At 40.6% G+C, this 22,066-nt stretch overlaps 1 protein-coding gene across 3 annotated transcripts in view; it reads right to left on the reverse strand.

Moving 5' to 3' along the window:
- Positions 1–21,836, reverse strand: part of fggy (FGGY carbohydrate kinase domain containing) — a 165,287-nt gene extending 143,451 nt beyond the window's left edge. The window contains exons 1-5 of one of the 3 annotated variants that reach the window (XM_055641858.1): positions 21,655–21,821; positions 6,558–6,673; positions 2,786–2,973; positions 1,414–1,525; positions 242–393 (exon numbers count right to left, since the gene is read on the reverse strand). In XM_055641858.1, the coding sequence (XP_055497833.1) occupies positions 242–393; positions 1,414–1,525; positions 2,786–2,962 (441 nt within the window). In that variant the 5' untranslated portion in view covers positions 2,963–2,973; positions 6,558–6,673; positions 21,655–21,821. Of the gene's footprint in view, positions 1–241; positions 394–1,413; positions 1,526–2,785; positions 2,974–6,557; positions 6,674–21,449 lie in introns of all 3 variants that reach the window. The other 2 variants (XM_055641857.1, XM_055641859.1) reach the window with 2 other exon arrangements.
- Positions 21,837–22,066: the final 230 nt, after the last annotated feature.

The following is a 22,066-nucleotide window of genomic DNA, read 5'->3' on the forward strand; positions in this document are numbered from 1 at the left end:
ATCTGCTGTTCTTTGTTTCTATCTAGTTTTAAGATGATTTTTCATCATATATATTACCTAAATAGACTTGGGCCCACAAATACATATCTGCTTCGGATACTACCTTTTTGCAGAAAAGAGCAAAACCAGATTTTTCTGAGCTTTTGCTTCATTTATATTGCATTTATATGTTTTTAAAGATCACTGAAATTGCTTGGTGCACATTGCCAGCAAAGTAAAAGGTTTAAAAATAAAGACTTACTTCTTTTAGCCAAAGAAGTTTAGGTGGCTGCATTTCTGGAGACATCACTCCGCCCACATAGCGTAGCACACAGTGCTTTGTTTGATTTATTCGGTCTACTTGAACAACTGCTCGATGATCCATCCACATGATAATGTTCCTGTTGTTCACCCCTACATCATGTGTAGCAGTAAACCATTAAAACCACAGATTAACAGATCTCTTAATAGCATGATTCCATATGTCAAAAAACAGAAGCTGCAATCCAAATATCATAACACATTGTCAAATAACAAATGTTTTCTGGCACTGATGCTAAAGTTTCTTATCATTTATCGCATGCTGTGGGAAAGCAAATGCAACACTATACTTAGAATAAACTTTGATGAACAGGTTTTAATCTATACCAAACAAATCAAAGATGAGGAAATCTGTGCTTATATTTTGTAAGGACATTCTTTTTTTTTTTAAATCATTTATAACGCACATTTTGGTATTGAAGAATCTGGAATTTCCTATTTTTTTATATTATTATGTAATTGAAAATTCCAAGGAAACATATTCAGATGTTCTACACTGTAAGTGCTAGATTTAATTTTGACAATGGATGGAACCTACATAGATCCAGGATTAGATTTTTTCTATTAAATCTACCAGGTCAATATTTCAATTCCACCAACATGAAGAATGATGTCTAATGAGATAATGAACCATTGGATGGTGCCTCACAATTTCAGCGATATCCTAAGCAGTCCTATCTATGTGGAATTTATTTGCTCCCCATGTGACCGTATGCATTTACCCTGGGTGCTCAGGTGTCTTCCCCCTTCCTAAAGCATGTTGACTGCTAGATTGGTGTAGGTGGTTGGATGGAAAATAAGGGTTGAGTGGTGGCATTGTGAGAATCCTGCCAATACAAGAAATTGTCATCTCTTAGTACAAAACTGTGCAGTCTAATGTCTAGAAGATATTCTGCACAGCCCCAAAGGTGCATTTTTAACTTTTAGTTAAGCTGCCACATTAGAAATTCTCGTGCTAGAAAGCATTACATGCCATTAGGTTTTTTTTGATAATGTTATGTAATGCTGTCACAACTTCGGCTGTAATGTCTTTCAAATGTTTTGGAATGTATTTATATCATAGATCGATGTATATACTTTTACATATCTAATTGGAAGTAGCAACAGATTTACCTTCTGCATTCACGGCTAAGGGTTCAAATTTTTCATCAAGTACAACAAGCGAGCAGGTGGCATCAAACCCAACACCTCGGATACGACTCAGATCAACCGACTGAACGATTTTCTGAACGACAAACAGAAATATAAATAGAATGGTCATTTTTACCAATATAATCTATATATTTATGTATGTAATGATTGGAAATCTTCTTTGATTCTCCCTAATCTTTCTTTAAAAATTCACCTAATTGAGCCTTGAAATTGTAGATAATTCAATGGTAAAGTTGTGCACTACTTCAATATCTCTTGCTATCCTTTTCCTTTTCCTTCATTGTCTCTCTACGTCATGTTCTACCCATTCTCAAGAAGGCATTAAATAAATTTCCTTAAAACCCATGTGAAACAGTAGCACTTTTACTGCACTAGACAGTAACACTTTTGGAATTTTGCATCTGATATTCAGCGACTTTTAAATGCCCAAAATCTATTTAAAACATGGGACCATTTTCAGGACTTATTGTTCCACATGTGAATTACTGAAATATATGATGCACTAACAGTAAGGGTTGAGACTAAAAATTGGCCTTGGTATAAAGCACACCAGGCCAGATGAAGTCATTTAAAGACGACTTTTCAAGATCTGACAACACAACAATGTCAAAAGTAATGCAGGAGCAAATTCAGTGTTTGTTATTTTATAATTGATCACATTTGCTTTTTATTTAATTTGTTTATGAAGACTACGCCACTCCCCCTTAAATGCATTGGCCTCTCTGGCATTACCAGAACTACTTTATGGCAATTGAAGAACTGAGTTCTACCTTGCAAACAAATTGAATCATCTGGGCCACTTTACTGCAATAGGCATCTTTCAGAGCCTCTTGCTCTCCAGAGTAAATAGATTATTCTTGGTAACAAGGTCTATTTCTGGCTACTGAGAAACTGTTAAATATAAAGTAGAAGTAAAGCAGAGAGCGAAAAATTGAGGTAGTTCCAGAAAGAACCACAACATTACTATTTTCCAGTGGCTTAATATCCTGTTCATCTAGAAAAGAAATCATAATGGCTCAATATTTCATGCCAGGAAAGTTTGGTTTTATGGAAGAAATTGTTTGCCAATTGCTCACTAGGAGCAAGTTAGAATTTCTGCATAACAATCGCATACCTCATGCCAACTGGCATAAGGACTAAGGTTATTTGTATCATTGTCATTAATATTTACAAATGCATTGAGAGTTGACATAAAACTGTAGTGTTATATTTTTATGACTTTTTTTATAACAGAGTAGACAAGGTGCTGGATTCCTGTATTACAAAAATACAGCTTAGTTTATGAATAGTTCTTCTGTTTAATATTGTCATGCAAACGTTCTTATAAATGTACCTTTGAAACAGCACAGCATGCTGCCCAGATATCAGCAGAAGACTGCTCATAGTAATCTGGCTGTGGCTCCCAGATCTGGATTGGTTGTTCTGCCTGCACCACCACTTTACCATTCTGGTCTACAAGTGCTCCCCGTACACTTGAAGTCCCCACATCAATCCCCACGTAGTATTGCATGTTCAGTCAGCCTATAAAATAAATACGTCACAAATAAGAAAGATCTGATCATTAAAGAATACCAGAATAATTAAGGGATAACATAGCAATGCTCATTTTTGTTACTTTTAATTCACTGAAATGTCACATAAAGTTTCACATGACGCTCTTCATCTGTAATTAAAAAACGAATTAACCTAAAGTTAATTTAAATTTGGATATAGGTGTTAATTATAATAAAGTCAGCGTCACACAACAGGGAAGCAAGCTCTTTAACCAACTGAGTCCACGTTGGCCATCGAGCAACAATAATAGCAATCCTCGGCCAATCCCATTTTTATTCTCCCATACCTAGTTATAGAATATCCCTGTAAATTATGAAATATTAAGAATAGACTATATATTTAAGCATCCATATCTGTTGAAGCTTTGTAGAAGGAAATAAGGTAATAGTTTAAGTCTGTAAATTGAAACCATCATCAAAAACTATAAAATGATTATTAAAGCAAAACATAATTGTTGTTGATGCATAAAAAATGTTATAACTTTAATCTAGTGCATTCTAGTGCTCAAATTCATTGATGCAACATCTAGCCCCTCTTCACCCAAATGAAAATGAACTCATTGTAAAACCTTCATCTGTATTACAATCCAAATATGATTATCAACTGTGCTGAAGATTAAAAATTAAAAACAAAGGAAACTTTATATTGACATGTCCCCTTTAAATAATTGAAATAGGCTCATAGGGCTTTGAAGACCTATCTCTGCATGGGTGCTTCTTGGCTGGCATGGGCTAAGCAAACATCAAAGAAAACAACTAATAGTTGTCCAGGCATGTACTACACATTGTGGGATCTCAGGTTGCTTTGTGCATGGAGGAAGCAGAAGAATATTCAGACATCATGTGAAATAAATTATCCCTTTATATTTATGTTTTATTTTTCACAGAAATGAAACCACAAACTCAAAGACAAATCACAATACAATCCGATTTCCAGGCAAAGTAAATATCAAGATAAAGTCTTGAAATGTTTACTTATGGTATTTTACGTTCTATGATAATCACATGTGTGTTCTGTTCCTTATTAGTGCTCTATATAACATTTAAAAGTTAATGAAAAATTGTTCACGTCCTGATGTGCTGCTTGAGATTTCTTTAATAGTGATGTTGCAGTTACTGGACACCAGGAATCTTTTTGAGCTGATGTTTGACAGGAGGTGGTGTTGGGAAAGGACATACTTCCACCACAGATAGCACATATTCTGGTGGAACACTTCTGACATGCTTCAGTGGCTTCACTGCAGACTGTAAATTCATTAAAAGTGCAAAAAAGAACATGGCTTGATACTGCACAACTTTTATGGTTGGCCAAATTTACAATCCAAGTTACTTCTCACACATGAGACATGTTTTATTTCATCCAGATAATCAAATTTTAAGCCTTTAGAATGTTTGAAGGTATAACCATCATGCATACCCCATTTATCCCCTTGCTGTTAGGCATTTTGTCTACACACTGCTCCACTTGGTGCTACTCTGTGGTTTCCTCATTGCTCCCTTGCTATCTCCCTGTTACCTATTCACCCATCCACTCACACCTCATCACTGGTCTACTTGCCACATCACTGGTGTTCCTTTTTAACTTAACAACAACCTCAACACCTCCCAATAACCAGAAAATTCTGCAGTCAGCACACCAAGCAGATTCTGCGGAGAAACAGTTTCAAGTTGATAACCAAACTAAAGAAAGATTGTCAACATTAGGTATTAGCTGCCTTCTATTTGCAGATGCTGCCCTGACCTGCAAAGTATTTTCACCAGTTTCTGCTTCATTCCAGATTACCAGCATCTGCAGTATTTTGCTTTTGGTTTATTCCTGTGGTTTTCTGACCACATACATAGCATGCACAATATTTATTTGGACATTTTTAAAGCCACACAATTGCTGGAAATCAGGTAGGTGAGCAGCTACATTTGCCTTGGAAATCCAATTATCTAGTGGTTACATGAGTTTTCAGTTTGAGATGCAAAATCAAGTTGTCATGCAAAAAAAGACAAAAGTGATACTGGCCTTATTCAATAAAAGCAAAATTTGAGCCCAATTAAGATTTCAAAGAATGGGTATATAGTATATTCAGAATACAAAATTATTTCCTGTTGCTCATCAACAATTTATATATTCTCAAAGCCAAAAGTGTATTATCAGTTCTACACATGCAACACAGTAACACAACATTGTAACGGCATGTGAATAATCTAACTACTAAAAAGAAATTAAGTTGGATCCATACCAGACCATCTCAAGCCTAGTTTCTCATTTATGGGCAGAGCTTGGAAATGGTCTTGTGCATTGGAAATATAGCCTCTTGCAGGCATTTATGTTTCTCTCCTTGTTTGGAAATCAATAACCCCAGCAAAAAATCACAAATCCAACATTTAAAATAATCTCAACAAGTAACTCTGGCTGAACCAACAAAGCTACATACATGGCAACTGAGCATCTTATGTCAACAATTAGCATTTCAACCATTGCACCCGAATGACCTGCTTCGCGATGAGTAACATACATTTTTCACTGTATTGGGAAGTTATCCATAAAAAATATTCAAGTCTAAAGGCACAACTGAAAAATAATATTCCAATCAGATCATTTGTTAAACTGAAATACATTACCCCAAATTCATGGAGTCACTTAGTTGTTGCAAATCAAAATCAAAATGACTTCATCATTTTTAAAAGTTATGATGCTTGTCAGTGCTTGAGAACCAAAGAATTGAGATTAAAATTAGGGATTTTTCAAAATCCACAGCTTTTTGGATTTTTTCATGGTCATTGTCAAATGCAGCAGCTGAAATCAATTAGCGATATGGATAATACATTAACTAAAAGGACACCAGAACTGCTTGTTGAGCCCTCTTATAGTAATTTTGGTGGAAATGTCCACTTTAGAAATTAATAGTTAAGTGTAAGAGCAATGAGCAATCTCTTAGTTTAAATAAATTTACCCAGGAATTCAAGCACACCCTCAAAGAAGCAACACTTATTTTGGATATTCATTAACAACAGTGGCCTGTGTGACTTTATACTGCAATTTATTGATAGCATTCCAGTCTACATTGTTGACAGAATGGATGGGGAATTGTATCTGTTCAAAGAGGGAAATAAGGGATCAGACTTACACTGTGTTAAATAGGAAGCAGGAAAAATGTGGCCATCTGAAATATGTAGGAAGAAACAGCAGGCTGGTTTACACCGAAGATAAACACAAAATGCTGGAGTAATTCAGCTGGACAAGCAGCATCTCTGGAGAGAGGAATGGGTGACATTTCAGATCAAGACCGAGAGTCAGGAGAGAGGGAAACTAGAGATATGGCAGGGTGAGGCATACCAGCATCGACTGAAGGGAGTATAAGCAATAGAGCTACATTAATTTGTTAAAGATGATAGGGAATTTGGAATTAAGATCAGACTGGCCTCGCTAGCCGAGAATCAGTATTTTCATTGGGGGTGGGTTGGATTGATCATTGGGCATTGCTGGTGGTAGTATTGGAAGTTGAATCGGTCCTTTCAAAACCAAGGCGAACCCAAGTCGTCAAGTCAAGTTGAAGATACCTTCAATCTTCCAGCATCTGCAGTTCCTTCTTGAACGAGTTTATTTGTCACATACGCATACGAGATGTGCAGTGAAATGAAAAGTGGCAATGCTTGCGGATTCTGCAAAAAAAACCCTACAAAACAGAATAAAACAGAATCAGTAATTACATATTTGTGAGAAAAAAACAGCAATTTTAAAAAGACACAACAGTAAATTGGTACAGTAAGTTAGTCCCTGGTGAGATAACAGTTTACAGTCCTAATGGCCTCTGGGAATAAACTCCTTCTCATCCTCACTGTTTTCACAGCATGACAGCGGAGGCATTTGCCAGACCGTAGCAGCTATAACAGTCTGTTGCTGGGGTGGAAGGGGTCCCCCATAATGTTGCTGGCTCGGGATCTCCACCTTCTGATGTATGTTTCCTGCAGAGGGGCGAGTGTAGTTCCCATAGTGCGTTCGGCCGAACTCACTACTCTCTGCAGAGCCTTCTTGTCCTGGGCAGAACAGTTCCCAAACCAGATTGTGATGTTTCCGGACAAGATGCTTTCTACAGCCGTTGAGTAGAAGCACAGGAGGATTCTCAGAGAGACTCTGAATTTTCTCAGCTGCCTGAGGTGTTAAAGGCGCTGCCTTGCCTTACTCACCAGTGTGGCAGCAGTGATGTCCATGTCAGATCCTCTGAGATGTGGACTCCCAGGTTATTAAAGCAGCTCACCCTATCCACAGTATCCCCATTTATCTTTAGTCCTAGGATGTTATGCCATCCTAATGCCCACGATCAGCTCCTTAGATTTTTTGACATTCAAGAGGAGGCTTGAATGTCAAAACCCCACTATTGAACAACCCCGCATTCAAACCTTCTCTCATCGACAACACATATCAACAATGGGATAGACTGGGGATTAGGAAAGTAGGGGATATGTATGAAGTGGGTAAACTGTTATCATTTCAACAATTAAAATTTAAATTTAAATTGAAGGATAATCAATATTTTAAATATATACAGGTATGTGACTTTATGAAGAAATATACACATAGATTTCAAACTATATTTTTAGATCCTTTAGAAGAAGCAATGAATATTAAGGCTGATTCACAAAAATTAATATCATACTTTTATAATAATATATTAAATAGAGAATCACCCTCAACAGAAACATTAAGGGAAGATTGGGAACATGAGCTAATGATAAAGATCTCGAAGGATAGATGGGAAAAGTATTTGATGAATACACATAACTGTTCTATTAATGCAAGACATAATTTAATTCAATTCAAATTATTACATAGACTATATTATTCAAAAACGAGGTTGAATAAATTTTATCCAAACATCTCTCCCAGATGCGATAAATGTTTGTTTCAAAACGCTAATATAACACACTCATTTGTAGGATGTACAAAGTTGAATAAATTTTGGAGTGATATATTTGATATATTTACAAAGCTTTTTAAGTCAAGAATAGAACCCAAAACGGAATGGATTATATTTGGAATAATAGGAGAAGATACCAATTTAAATAAAGATCAAAATGTTTTTTTTAATTATGGGTTAATAATTGGAAAGAAATTGATACTTAAATTTTGGAAAAATACAACCACACCAACTGTTAAAATGTGGATTAGGAATATGATGGACATAGCACGCCTTGAAGAAATGAGACTCCGACTAATAGATAAATATGACCAATTCTTAAGGAGTTGGTCTCCTTTCATCGACTTTTTGGAATCATGTGATGCAGCGGTACTGTAAAGATTGCTGATTTCAGTTCATGACGCGGATAGATCTACATCTCCGAATACAGATTTGAAAAATTCTCTTTTAAGGGGCCTTCTCTTCTATTGCTTCTTTCCACTTTCTCTCTTCCTTTTTTATTTTTTATATACACACTTCACGTTTTTCTACTCTCTACCATCTATTTTTCCACTTTTTCCTCTTTCTATTGTTTTCTTTTTCTTGTCCTGCTTACTTCCTTCTTATAACATAAAACTAGAGGTTGTACATAGAATGGATTACGGTATTACATAGTTGGCACCTATAATTAGGTTCCACTGTACTGTTTTGTGCTGTATTAACTTCTAATAAAATAAACAACAACAAAAAAAAAAAAAAAAAGAGGAGGCTTGACATTCATGATGGTATGCAAACTATAGCGGGTCCATGTTGCGAGGGAGGAGGGCGCAGATGTGGTACTTGACCAGCCTCTCGAAGCATTTCACGACTACCGAGGTGAGGGCCACCAGTCGGTAGTCATTCAAACAAGCTGGAGAGGCATTCTTTGGTACAGGTACAATGATGGATCTTTTGAAGCAGGCAGGGACCATGGACTTGGCCAGGGAGAGGTTGAATATTGTAGTGAGCACCGGAGCTAGCTGAGTAGCACAAGACTTAAGTACTTGCCTAGATATGCCATCTGGACCTCATGCTTTCCCCGTGTTCACATGTGTCAGAGCCCTCCTCACCAGCGCGCGGATGGTGTTGTCGTTAGCCTGCACGCCTGCGGTGATGTTGCCTGTCTCGTAACATGTGTAGAAAGAATTTAGGTCATCAGCTAGGGAGGTGCCGGCACTTCCGGTTGAGGGGGGGGGGAGGGGCTGCTCCGGTAGTTAGTTATAATCCGTAGCCCCTGCCAAAGGCGTCTGGTGTCCTGCTGCTCCATCTTGTCCCTATACCTCCTTTTTGCGTCCTTCACCAGCCTTCGCAGTCGGTAGGACTCTACCTTGCAGACATCCATATTTCCGGATGCCAGGCCAGAGTTGTAAGCAGTGGTGCAGGCATTCAAGGCAACACAAATGGACCTGTTCACCCAGGGTTTTATATTAGGAAAGATGCTAACCCTTACCGTGGGGACGATTTTATCGGCTATTGTTGCAATGAAGTCCGTGACCGCTTCGGTGAACTCATTCCAGTCGACATCACCCAGTGCATCTTGCAGCATGGCCTCTGACTGGTCGGAACACCGCTTTACGTTCCTCGTCACTGCCGCTTCCCGTACTATCCTTTGTTTATACTCCTGTAGCAGGAAAATGGCAGTGTGGTCAGATTTTCCAAAAAGAGTGAGTGAAACGGCCATGTAGCCCTTCCGTAACGGCGCATAGCAGTGGTCCAAAGTACTCTCCCCCCTGGTGGCACACGTGATGTGTTGGTAGAAATTAGGCATGACCTTTTTGAGATTTGATTTATTAAAATCTCCAGCCACCACCATAGCCGCATCCGGGTTCTTGTTTTGGTGTCGACATAGCACATCGTGCGGGGCCGATAGTGCCACTTCTGTGTCCGAATGTGGTGGGATGTAGACGGCTGTGACGATCATTGAGCCAAACTCACGGGGAAGGTAGAATGGACGGCATGAGATTGTCAGATGCTCCAGGTCCGGTGAGCAGGAATGAGAAAGCGTCTTCATATTTCCAGGGTTGCACCAGTTATTATTGGTTATGAAGCAGACTCCTCCACCCTTGGATTTCCCAGATGCTTCTGTTCTGTTGGCAGTAAACAGTGAAGGATTCGGTTGGGCAGATTACTTGATCCGGCACCAGCGAGGTCAGCCATGTCTCGGACAGGCAGAGGATGTTGCAGTCTCTTATGTCCCGCTGGAATCTGAGCCTCGCCCCGAGGTCATCCAGCTTGTTCTCCAGGGACTGGACGTTCACCAGAAGAATGTTGGGCAGAGGTGGACAGAAGGCTTGGGCTCTCAGCCTATTCCGAATCCCTACACCGATATTTTCTCCAGGTTTTCCTTGGAGCCAAGCTCCCATTGTTCTTGCCGCGGCGCGCTCTTTGGATCTCTGCTGGCCACGCTGGATCGGTGAGTACAGTGTTTAAAAAGTCTCGGTTACGCTAAAGTTTAGTTTTAAGAGAGTTTCCCTGTCATACATTGTTAGTGTTATAGAGTTAGTACTTAGAAATAAATTAAAAAAGAACATGCAAGTTAAAAAATACGCAATTTCCGCGGAGCTACCACGACGGCGACAGGACCCGGCCGCGCCATCTTTGTGTTCAAGATGAACACAAATAAATTACATATCAGATAAGTGTCCTTATCGAATGCACTGTTGATAAGATCATGTTGTTCGATGAGTGCACAACAGAGATATAGTAAACATGACCCTGTTGCCCTGCATTGCTGCAAAGGAAACCACGTCTGGGTTGCAAGGATTACTCATGCCTGGGATTGCCCAGCTAAACTTTTGGAGTGATCAAACATAATTTATTGTGTTTCCAAATAAAATCCAATGGTGTTTTATTATCATATAAATAGAAAGAGGATAACTAAGGAAACAGTGGGTTTTAGAATCCTAGTCACAGAGAGTTACAGCACACTTTGGCCACTGAGTCTACACCAGCCATAATTCATATATTTACACTAATCCTACATGAATCCTATTTTTATTCTCACCACATTGTCATTGTGGAATATTCCCCTTCTGAAACCAGTGCCTCAGGTAGAGGCCTTGTGTTGAGAATTAATTTATGATTCCATTCATTATTTTATGATTCCATAGAACTACGAACACTTTAAAGCCGTCTTTACAAAATAAAGGGATGATGCTTATATTCGTAGGAGGACAATTGTGAAGTCATACTAAAAAAGAAAATATTAATGAGTTTAACATCCTTGAAAGTGGATAAATCAATCCATTCTGGAAATAAATCCCAGGCTACAAAAAAAGAAAATAAGCAAATGACAAAATTGTGGAGGCTCTGATTATTTTCTATTCTCTCTGACTCGAGAAGAGTAATCAGATTCTAACCCTGGACAGTTATTTTAGATGTAAGAATATGATATTCTATGTACAGGTTACATCTTTTAACTTTAGTTGTTTTCAAATTATTGGAATCAATTGTAGGGGATAGTATAAACTTCCAGTTAGATTGATCAAGGACTCTCATCACTTGTTAAGGGAACGTCCTGTTTAAGTCCAGCATGAAATGGTGGACTTATTCAGGAAATAAGTTTCTTTGTTATTCTGCCTGAGGTCCAAATGTTGTTTGAAACACCATTCAGCCCCAGACCAGCACAATCCATGCTCTGCAATTGGACCAGGCTAGTATGAGCATGGGATACTGTGGATCAGGTCCAATATCTCCAATGTAATGAGAATTTACTGGGAAGAAATCTGGTTAGTATCAAAATAAAAGTAACTACAGATGGATATTTAGCATGTTTGTTTCAGTCCTATTTCCACTTATTTGCAAGGGGTTCACCTATCCATTTTTTTACATGAATTCTGGTATTCAAGTCTGTGCAGCTACTTTTGTTTTCAGTTTAAATATTTCTACTGTTACCATGAGAAACCAGGTTTGGCTTACAAAACACCATAATGGTTCCAAAATTGAAAAAATGCAAAAAATGTAAAAGTCAAACCTTCTTGACAGCACAAACACACATATCTCCACCTCCTTCCCCCACCTCCTGCAGAACACTGATCTCAATCCTTCATGCATGCATGTTCATATATTTATTTCCATATCAGTTACTGCTGTTCTTTAGAATTTTACACTACAGCAAAATATCCCAATGGGCAGCTTAAATCATGACATTCTTAAACCCCACTGAACTAATGTTGGGCCTAACAAAACTAATCTGTTGCTGCAGCCCATCAGCAAAGTGCGAAGAGAAAAGAGAAAAGCCACTACCTTGCTTCAATTTCCTCATACAGTAGGTGTGTCATGGAGGAAACTGGTGAGTGTTTGATTTTCAATGTTTTAGAGTAGCAATGATCTGCAAGATGCGTTATTTCAATGTTAGAATGAATTCAATGTTCATTCAGTTTCCATATATGCCAGAAAGTAGCTGCACAGATAGAAGTTTTTCATTCTATCTTGATACACGTGGCAACAATAAACCAATACCAATTCTGTAATGAACGTCTTCTCTGCAGTGGGTATATCCTTGAGTACAGGCACTATCTGCCTTGCGGCAAACTAATATTGGAGCAGAGCTCAACCAAGTATAATCTTATGGAAAATTGATCAATACCTACTTTAGGCACACAGGTTAAGATTTATCTTGATTGCTCTTATCCATTTTGGAGATGGTGTACTTCTGACTGGAACAATGAGTCTACGTGGGAGTGGTTGCTGCTTAGGGGCATTAGTATGCTGTGTGGTGCTGGGTCCCAACGTTTCAATGAATACACTGCCCTACATCTTGATTTTGTTTTGTTTTTATTTATCTTTCACAAAATCAATTAATTTTCTTAATTAACTATTCTAATTTTTTTTTGCCTTAAGGATTAACTCATAATGATTTAATCTAATTAATTTATGGTTCATACTGCTGATTATGTTTCCTTCTAGCAATAATGTCCAGTTTTGCTTTTGGTGGATCGTGTTCAATCTGTCCTCTAAATATATTTCAGTTCAGATGTCCCTCAATGTTTTTTTTTACTCACTTGTTAATTCCTTCCATGTCAGTTCTGCAGTTCTTAGTACATTTGAACTTACTCGCCACCTCTTTTTGCTGTTAGTTTAAACACCTTTTTAAATAAATCTTACTGATTCTATTCTCCACTTCCAATTAATTCTGAACACACTATTGCTAATCACTTACCCAAATGAAAATATTTCAAGCATGAGATTTTCGATGCGATATTCACATTGGGGATATTGGAATGAAGTTTTATTCACCCTTCCCAGCAACTATTTAAAAATGTAATTTCCAGCAAGGGTCACTGAGAAATCAGTGGTGTGAATCCTGCCTGTTTTTCTCATTCCTCATGAAGTAATAGTGAAATAAATTTTAACAACATCACACCTATTGCCATAACTAAGAATTGCACAGATTGGAGAATAAGGCCTGGGATCTTTCTGGTCTCAACAGCTTCAGCACTTCACTGAGCAAGTACATGAATCATTAAGCAGCAAAATATTTATATCCTAGCTTTTTAAAGTACATATATCACATTAAACCTTTTCTTTTCTCTCAATCGGATAGCTGTTTTAAACTTTTCAATCACTAGTCTAACTAAAGTCTGTACTTTATAACTACCCTTTCACTAAACACCCTGTAGCATATATGGATGTACTTATACATTAAGAACTGAGTTGTACCAGGTAGTTTGTCCTAGATTCATTGTTGTACCATACATTCTTTTTAGAATGAGAATGGCTGGCTTCAATTAGGATTGTCAAGTGATACTGAATTCTGAAGAAACTCAAACATTACACTCACCACTGAAAAGCAAATTCTGTTTTCAATATTCCAATTTGTGAGGTGCCAGATAGGACTGCTTAGGTTTTGTGTACCTTCGATCTTCCAGCATCTGCAGTTCCCTCTTGAAAACGATATGGTACTGCATGTCTCTTAATCAGCATTTCAATCTGTCCTGTTACTTTCAATGATGTGTGAACATTTGCTTCATGGTCCATCATTCCCTCTCTAGTTCAGAGCATTGAATAATTTATTATATGCGGGCAGTCCCCAAGTTTTGCAATGGATTCCATTCCTGAGAATAGTTCCTAAGCCTATTTCCCCATGTCAGAAATGTCCATTCTCTATCGCAATTCATATATTGCTCTATATACACTTGCTATAATTCTTATAATTCCATCGCAAAGTCACCCTAACATTACTCGTAAATAAACTAATTGTATACACTGCATACAGTCATTAATGAATACCACCAAAGATTTTAATATTATTACTAGCTTGCAAAATGCACAGGGGAATTTGCATCAGATTAATGTAATTGTTAACCTGGGGAGTCGCTATATTCCCATCCCTTATTTACCTTCTCCAAATGTGTTACTTTATGCTTCTTTGAATTGCATTCAATTTGACAGCTTTATCCCCTTGACCAGCTTTCTCCTTTGTTATCTATAACATGGCTATTTTTTGCATCAAATGCAAATTTCTTCTTTGTGGTTCTTGCATTCGTTTACGTGCTCAGAAATAGTTGGCGACGGCTTCTAAAGAAAATCTGATGCACTTGCTAAATATCACTCAAGAAAAGGAATGACATGTGAAAACAAGTTGTTACATAGTCTTGGTACCATAAGCAGTGGGGACATTAAACATTCCTTCATCTGTGTTGGTAGAAAAAAAGTGCATGAAACCTGAAGGAGGAATTATAAATGTTGAAGGCATCAACTTCAGAATTTAACAATAAGGCAATGTAATCCTAAATATTTCATGCTTAGCCATCTAGATTTTTAAAAGGTGAGGAATGCCAAATAGATTTTCAATACGTCAGCTTACTTCACTAAGAAGTCTTCATAGAAAAATCTATGGTTCTGTATTGTCACGTATGCACAGCAGTGAAATTCTTTTGGAAAACCCACAAATACAGTCCCCATATTTTTCAAAAAAAAATCCAAGATCTGGTCCACATGCTGGAAGTACTGGAGCACCCCTGATCCAGGTAAACCAAGATAAGCCCCAGGTTGCTGCAGGCCTCCGGCCCAACGTCCATCTCCATGCAGGGTAAGATTTGCCCGACCTCCTCTGTATCCTGGGGGGCATCTCTTGCAGCCGACCTTGAAGGCACTGGAGGCAATACCCTCTCCTACCGTCCATTCCTCATGTCCGTCACTGGTAGCGGCTCCATCCTTATCAATGCGCAGAATCCAATTTCATAAATCTATTTCAGCGGCATCCGTTTCTACACAACTCTCCACATTCACATAATACCAAACAGGCAAACAAGATCAATTAAGGTAGGGCATTTTGGTCAGCATGGACGAGTTGGGCTGAAGGGCCTGTTTCAGTGCTGTATGACCATATGGTTACTTTTCTTCCATCACTCCAATCTGATAATATTCTGCTTCTTGATACGTACTTTCTCCCCACGTCTTTCAGTCATGCAAACAAAAACTGCATTACTTTCAGCCTCTTTTTTCTTCACTGTCACAATCTTTGTTCTACAATTACATCTCCTTTATAATTATTCGTTTTTTAGAAACTGTGTAGAAACAGCAACAATGAAAGAACAGTGATATACTTCCAAATACTGTGCAAATTGGTGGGAAAATTAGAGGTGTCCCCATACACCAGTGTGCCAATTGTGGAGAAAATCATTGCTTAGGCCTCTAGAGTGTTAATAAAGTGAGCTGCTTTGTCTTGAAGTATTTTGAGATTCTTGTGTGTTGTTGGAGTTGCATTCATCCAGGCAATTGAAGAATATTTCATTAAGTTCCTTATAAAATGTAGATAGGTTTCGAGCTACCATCACATGAGCATTTTCCCCAGCCTTGTACCTGCTCTGGAAACCATAATATTTATGTATGTAGTCCATTTGGGTTTCTGGACTTGCATGATGTTGATCAGGTGGGGACCCAATGCCAGTAATGCCATTGAATGTAGATATTAGACACTCTTAGGTGGAGGTAGTCATTGCCTGGCACTTTCTGTCGCATGATGGTAGTCATCACTCACAAGCCCATGTCAGCATTCAGCACGGTGAAAGTTTTGGTTACTGAGCATTTCAAGCAGGATTGCACATTCTGCAATTGGCTACAAATATCCACTTATGACTTTCTGGCGGAAGAAAGGCCATTGACAAATGCTAGGACATTACTCCACATAAATGTTACACTCATTTCCATGACCTTCAACAACTGCAACCATTTCCTTTGTGCCTGATTTGACTCCAGACATTGAAGTGCTCTCCACTTGATTCCCACAATTAAAATGACTTCACTTTCATCCCAACTTGAGTCCTCACTTGATTCCCACTGACTTCACTTTCATCCCAACTTGAGTCCTCACTCTTAACAATAGACAATAGACAATAGGTGCAGGAGTAGGTCATTCGGCCCTTCGAGCCAGCACCGCCATTCAATGTAATCATGACTGATCAACATGTTGTCTTGATGTCAAGGGCAGTGACACTCACATCACCTCGGGAAATAAGTTCGGTCAAGAGAGTTAAGAGTGTTTTATTGTCACATATACTGAAGAGGAAACATAGTAAACATAGTTTGTAAACATAGTTTGTAAACATAGTACTCAAAGATAATAAATTAAACAAACAAAAAAAAGTTCAATTAAAAAAATCAATGTAGCGCAATAAACAAAATAAAGTCCAAAGGCCCTTGTGCAAACAAGGCAGTTCGTTGTTCAAAGTTTAGTTGGAGTTTGTTATATTCAATAGCTTGATGCCATTGGGAGGAAGCTGTTCTTGAACCTGAGTGTTCCAGTTTTCAGACTTTTCATATACCTTTTTCCCCGATGGTAGGAGTAAAATAAGAGAATGACCAGAGTGGTGTGGGTACTTGATTATGTCGACTGACTTTTTCAGACAGCATCTCCTATAGATCCCTTTGATGGTGGGAAGGTCCGTGCTGTGCTGGACTGAGCAATGTTCACCACTTTTTGCAATCTCCTTCGTTCCTGAGCGTTCTAGTTGCTGAACCAGGCCGTGATACAACTAGTCAATATGCTTTCTACCTACACCTGTAGAAATTCAAGAGTATTCGTCGACATACCGAATCTCCCCAATCTAAGAAAGTAGAGGCGTTGATGGGCTTCCTTATGGTTTCAATGTGCTGAATCCAGAAAAGATCTTCAGAAATAAACACGCCCAGGAACTAACCACCATCGACCGGATGAAGACAGGTTTGTGGATCCTCAGCCTTCCTCTTCTAAGGTCACCAACAAGTTCCTTGACTTTTACTGACGATGAATACAAGGCTGTTATTCTGGCACCTTTCAATCAGATGATTGATCTGCCTCCTATACCTGCCTCATTATTTTCCATAATTCATCCAATAATTATGGTGTCGTTAGCAAATTTAAAGATGGAGTTGGAACTGTGTCCAATTACAGTCAGGGGTCCAGAGTGAGCAAAGTAGGGGGCTGAGCACACAACTTTGAGGTACCTTGTGCTGATGGTTATCAATGAGAAAGTGGTGTCGCCAATTCATGCCAATTGTGTTGTGTTGATGAGGAAGATATGGTTCTGGTTGCAAAGGGATGCACTGAGATCCAGTTCCGAGCATGGTAAAATGTTTGGAGGGAATTATGGTGTTGTATGCCGAGCTGTAATCTATGAACAAATGCCTGACGTATGCGTCCTTATTATCCAAGTGGTCCCGTGCAAAGTGGAATGCCAGCGAGATTGTATCCCGTTGATCTATTGTGGCAGTAGCCAAATTGTATGGGTCCAAGTTCATGCTGAGGTGGGAGTTGATATGCACCATAACTAACCTCTCAAAGCAATATATCACCATGAATGTTTGTGTCACCAGTGGGTTGTCAACTTACTCTTCTTGGTCGTCCGTATAACTGATGCCCTTTTCAAGCAGATCAGACCTCAGTTCTGAGAGGTTGAAGATGCCCACAAAACTCCAGCTAGTTGGTCCCTGCAGGTTTTGAAAATGCGACCAAGTATACAATCAGGTCCAGATGCTTTCCGAGGGTTCACTGACGGTTTAGCCAAGGCTGTGGTAAGCTCTGCAATTGAATGATGCCGGCACAATACAAACAGGGCAACAATAAGCAGATTAGTGGTTATAGACAAAAGATAGCACCATCCATGACACCTTACATTACTTTGCTGATGATTGAGAGGAGCCAAATTAGAAAGTAACTAGTCGGATTGGATTTATCCTGCTTTTTGCAAACTGAGCATATCTGGGCAATTTTCTACATTTCTGAGTAGACTCCATTGTAGTAACTGAAGTGGAACAGCTTGATTCAAGGCATAGCACGTGTTATGTTGTCTGGTTCCAAACCTTTTGATGCTTTTGGTATTTTCAGCCATTTCTTGGCAACACCTAGAGTGAATTGAATTAGTTGATGGCTTCTGTGTTGATTGAAATCTCAGGAAGGACGTATAAATCATGAACTCCGTACTTCTGGATAAATGTGGTTTGGGTTAATTATTGTAATGCGTACCAAGGTACAGTGAAAAACATTGTTTTCCTTGCTATCCAATCAGATAATATATATGAATACAATCGTCACACTCAAATACAATAGGGAAGATAGTGAGTGCAGAATATAGTTCTCAGGATTGTAGCGCATCAATAAGAGAGTTTGGTATTCCGACTGCGCATGCCCAGGTCATAGGTCACTCGCGATAAACATTCTTGGCAGCTGTGCTACTGCGTGTATACAGACCTGAGTTTCATCAGTAGTCAGGATCGAACCAGGGTCTCCGCCGCTGCAAGCGGGTTAACCGACATCCCTGGACTGACGGGACACCGGCCGGAGCAGTGGTGGCCCCAGGCTTACTGCCAACGTGGACCGTCAGCCCAGGGCTGTCGGTTAACCCGGCAGGACAGGCAGTGTTGAGCTGGTGTTAGCGCTTCTTCACCGCGCAGGCTGTAAGCCTGGGGTCGCCATTGCTCCGAGCCGGTGTCCCGTCATTCCAGGGTCATCACGAACATCTCCAGCCGCCCACGGACAGGGATGGGACACTCGGGAGGGGACGCGGACCGTCCAGTAGTAATTCAACAGCGTTTGCAGTGCTGGAGAGCAGGGTTCGATCCCGACTACGGATGAAACACAGGTCTGTACACACGCAGCAGTTCGGCTGCCAAGGATGTCTCTCCGCCGGTCCAGTCTCTCCCCGTCTCCCACTTGCATCTGCCCTCTCTCTCTCTGTTACACCTCGCCTTCCCGCTACCTGGCACCCCCGTTCCTCAGATTAAATACAAGATACAAGATACATTTAATTGTCATTTGGACCTCTTGAGGTCCAAACGAAATGCCGTTTCTGCAGCCATACATTACAAACAAATAGACCCAAGACACAACATAATTTACATAAACATCCATCACATTGCTGTGATGGAAGGCCAAATAAACTTATCTCTCCACTGCACTCTCCCCCCCCCAATGTCAGAGTCAGAGTCAAAGCCCCCGGCTGGCGATGGCGATTGTCCCGCGGCCATTAAGCCACGCCGGGTGGTGCGAGGTCGCACACCGGGTTCTGGGTGTTAGAGCCCCCAGCGTGCACTCGCAGAGTCCCGCGGCCATTCCAAGCCGCGCGGGGCGGTGATGTCAGGGCCCGCTCCAGGAGCTCTTCGACCCCGCCCTCGGGCGGGGGAAGTCGCCGTTGCGAGAGCCCTGAAAAAGCGGTCTCCCTCCAGGGACCCGCGGGCTCCCGGTGCCGCCGTCCACAGACCTGCAGTTGAAGCCTCCGACTCTCCGGTCGGGCCGCAGCAGCAGCAGCAGCAGCGCTCCTCCACCGCTCCACCCGCTCCGGACTCGGCCAGCTCCGCGACGGTGAGGTGAGTCGTCGGCACCAGAGTCCCCGGTCTCTTCCTGTTGGAGGCCGCTCCTCATTGCAGCCCCAACGATAACGGAGAGATTTAAAAGTTTCCCCCTCCCTCCCACCCCCCCCCACACACACACCCCCACACACCCACAACAAAAAATAACAAAAAAACACATAAAAACATAGACAGAAAATAATAAAAAACGCGGACGGGCTGCAGAGGCCGCTGCTGACGAAAGTCGCGCCGCCCACCGGATGTAAAATCGAATTAGATGGGTTTATTTTGGATGTAAAAATATATTTTTACACATAAATTATGAATAAAGGTTAGAATTTATAGTTTATACAGCCAGCGTTTCATTCGTTTTTTTCTTTATCGCGAATGACCTTTGACAAATCCCACGATTCCTTGCGTTTTTCAGAATACCGAACTCACTTATTCCATAGACAAAGTCTAATGTCAACAATAGGTCAGAGGTGAATTGGACAGTAGTCTTCCTTTAACTGTTCGGCCACCCCACTGCATTCACAAGATGTGATGAAATTTTCGGAGCTTTAATCTGATCCACTGAATGGAAAAGCATTATTGAATACTGTTACTGCTTCACATCCTACATTTTTTAATCTATCAGTTGGCACCTCGTTTTTGTAAACCTGATGTTGTTCCTAACATTCCTCACTAAGGTAGTGAGGAATATACCAGGGAACAAGATTACAGATTGTGATGTTTCATTGCTCACATGCATGTATGATCCACCAGATCTATCCCAAAGCAATCCCACTTAACAAAATTATAGTTCCAGACATGATGGGTAACTTTGCAATATTGCATTTCCTAGTCCTCAAGGTTGCGCAAAGCCACATGCATTTGACATTCTATTTGACCAAGATTAGATCTTGTTATTGTAGTTTCCAAAATAAACCCATCTAATTCGATTTTATAACAACAGCTCCTGCTCCAGTTAACCAGCAAACCACCCTGGAATGGGATTTGATAATTTTACAAACTAGTTAGAACTACACAGTGAATCGGGCAAATAGTGGTATTATTTCCCCAGAAACTTGATGCTGCCTAATCCGAGTATTTTTCTAATCGATGTTAGATTTATAGAATGCACAGTGCTGTGCCAGGGAAATTAGCAGTCAGAGAGAGTGGGTGGGGGTAAGAGAACTGCCGTTGCAAGGGGGAATGCCTGCTTACAAAAAACGCAACCACCATAGAGACTATGCTGAGACCTGAAATCTGGTTCGTAAAATAAATCCCATGCACGGTGTTTGCGAAGGCCCGAGCGTTGAAGAAGCGCCGAACGACATGGGACTGGATCGGGTAAGTTTAGAGGCCATGGGCCAAACGCAGGCAGGTGGGACAAGTGTAGCTGGGACATGTGGGCCGGTATGGGTGAGTTGGGCCGAAGGGCCTGTTTCCACGTTGTATGGCTCCATGGAGATGGACGCAAAAAGCTGGAGTAGCTCAGCGGGACCAGGCGGCATCTCTGGAGAGAAGGAATGGGTGACGTTTCGGGCCGGGACCCTTCATCAGACTGGGCTCCAACACACTCACGTCCTCACTCTGTGACCGGGCGGTGCGGGGCGGGCCGGGGACGCGCGTCGTGCCCGCGGAGCCTGCAGGCCGCGCCGCCGTGAAGGAGACAAATGCAGGGAAGCAGCAACACCCGAGGGCTCGGCGGGACAGGTGCGTTGTGTGGGATTAAATATGCGCGTCCACGCCGTCGGCGAGTTACCGTGCCAAGAGCCGGCGTGTGTGGGCGCCGACCAACACCGACTCCCGGAGTAGGTTGTGTGAGGTGAGGTGCCCGAGGCAAGAGCTCTCCTGCAGCCGGTCCGACGGTGCCGCGCTCCGGGAAGCCGCCAGAGCCAAGGGGACTTTGACCGGCGCTCACCAACCTCTACTAACAGTGGAAATAAAGTTCAAACTCGTTTTAAAACCTTGAATTTGTTTTGTTTTTTCAATTTCGTGAGCGGCGACGTGACAGAATCCCAGTGTGAAATCCAGTTTCATATTGAATTGTTGAAGGATTTTTTTCTTTCATATTCCCTATTATTTTGATGGTTCCACGCTTTTGCTTGGGGTTGCAACCAACTGATCTAGAGGCGTGTTGCTGCAAGTGCCATCGGTTGAGTTTAATGAATATTGGTGGGTATTTAAACCAATGTGACTTCTCCCTCTAGCTATTCAGGCAGTAATGCACACGTGGTGCTTTCGCCTCTTAAGCTTTTGAGAATATCTAACCGTATGAATTATTTATTCTAAAAACTCATAGCAGCTTTTTATATGCAGGGCTTTCAAGGCTGTATGGTCCTAGTGGAACACAAACTGAGCACATTACTTCTGGAAGGC

The sequence above is a fragment of the Leucoraja erinacea genome, chromosome 10, assembly GCF_028641065.1.
Source record: "Leucoraja erinacea ecotype New England chromosome 10, Leri_hhj_1, whole genome shotgun sequence".
NCBI classification, from domain to species: Eukaryota; Metazoa; Chordata; class Chondrichthyes; order Rajiformes; family Rajidae; genus Leucoraja; species Leucoraja erinaceus.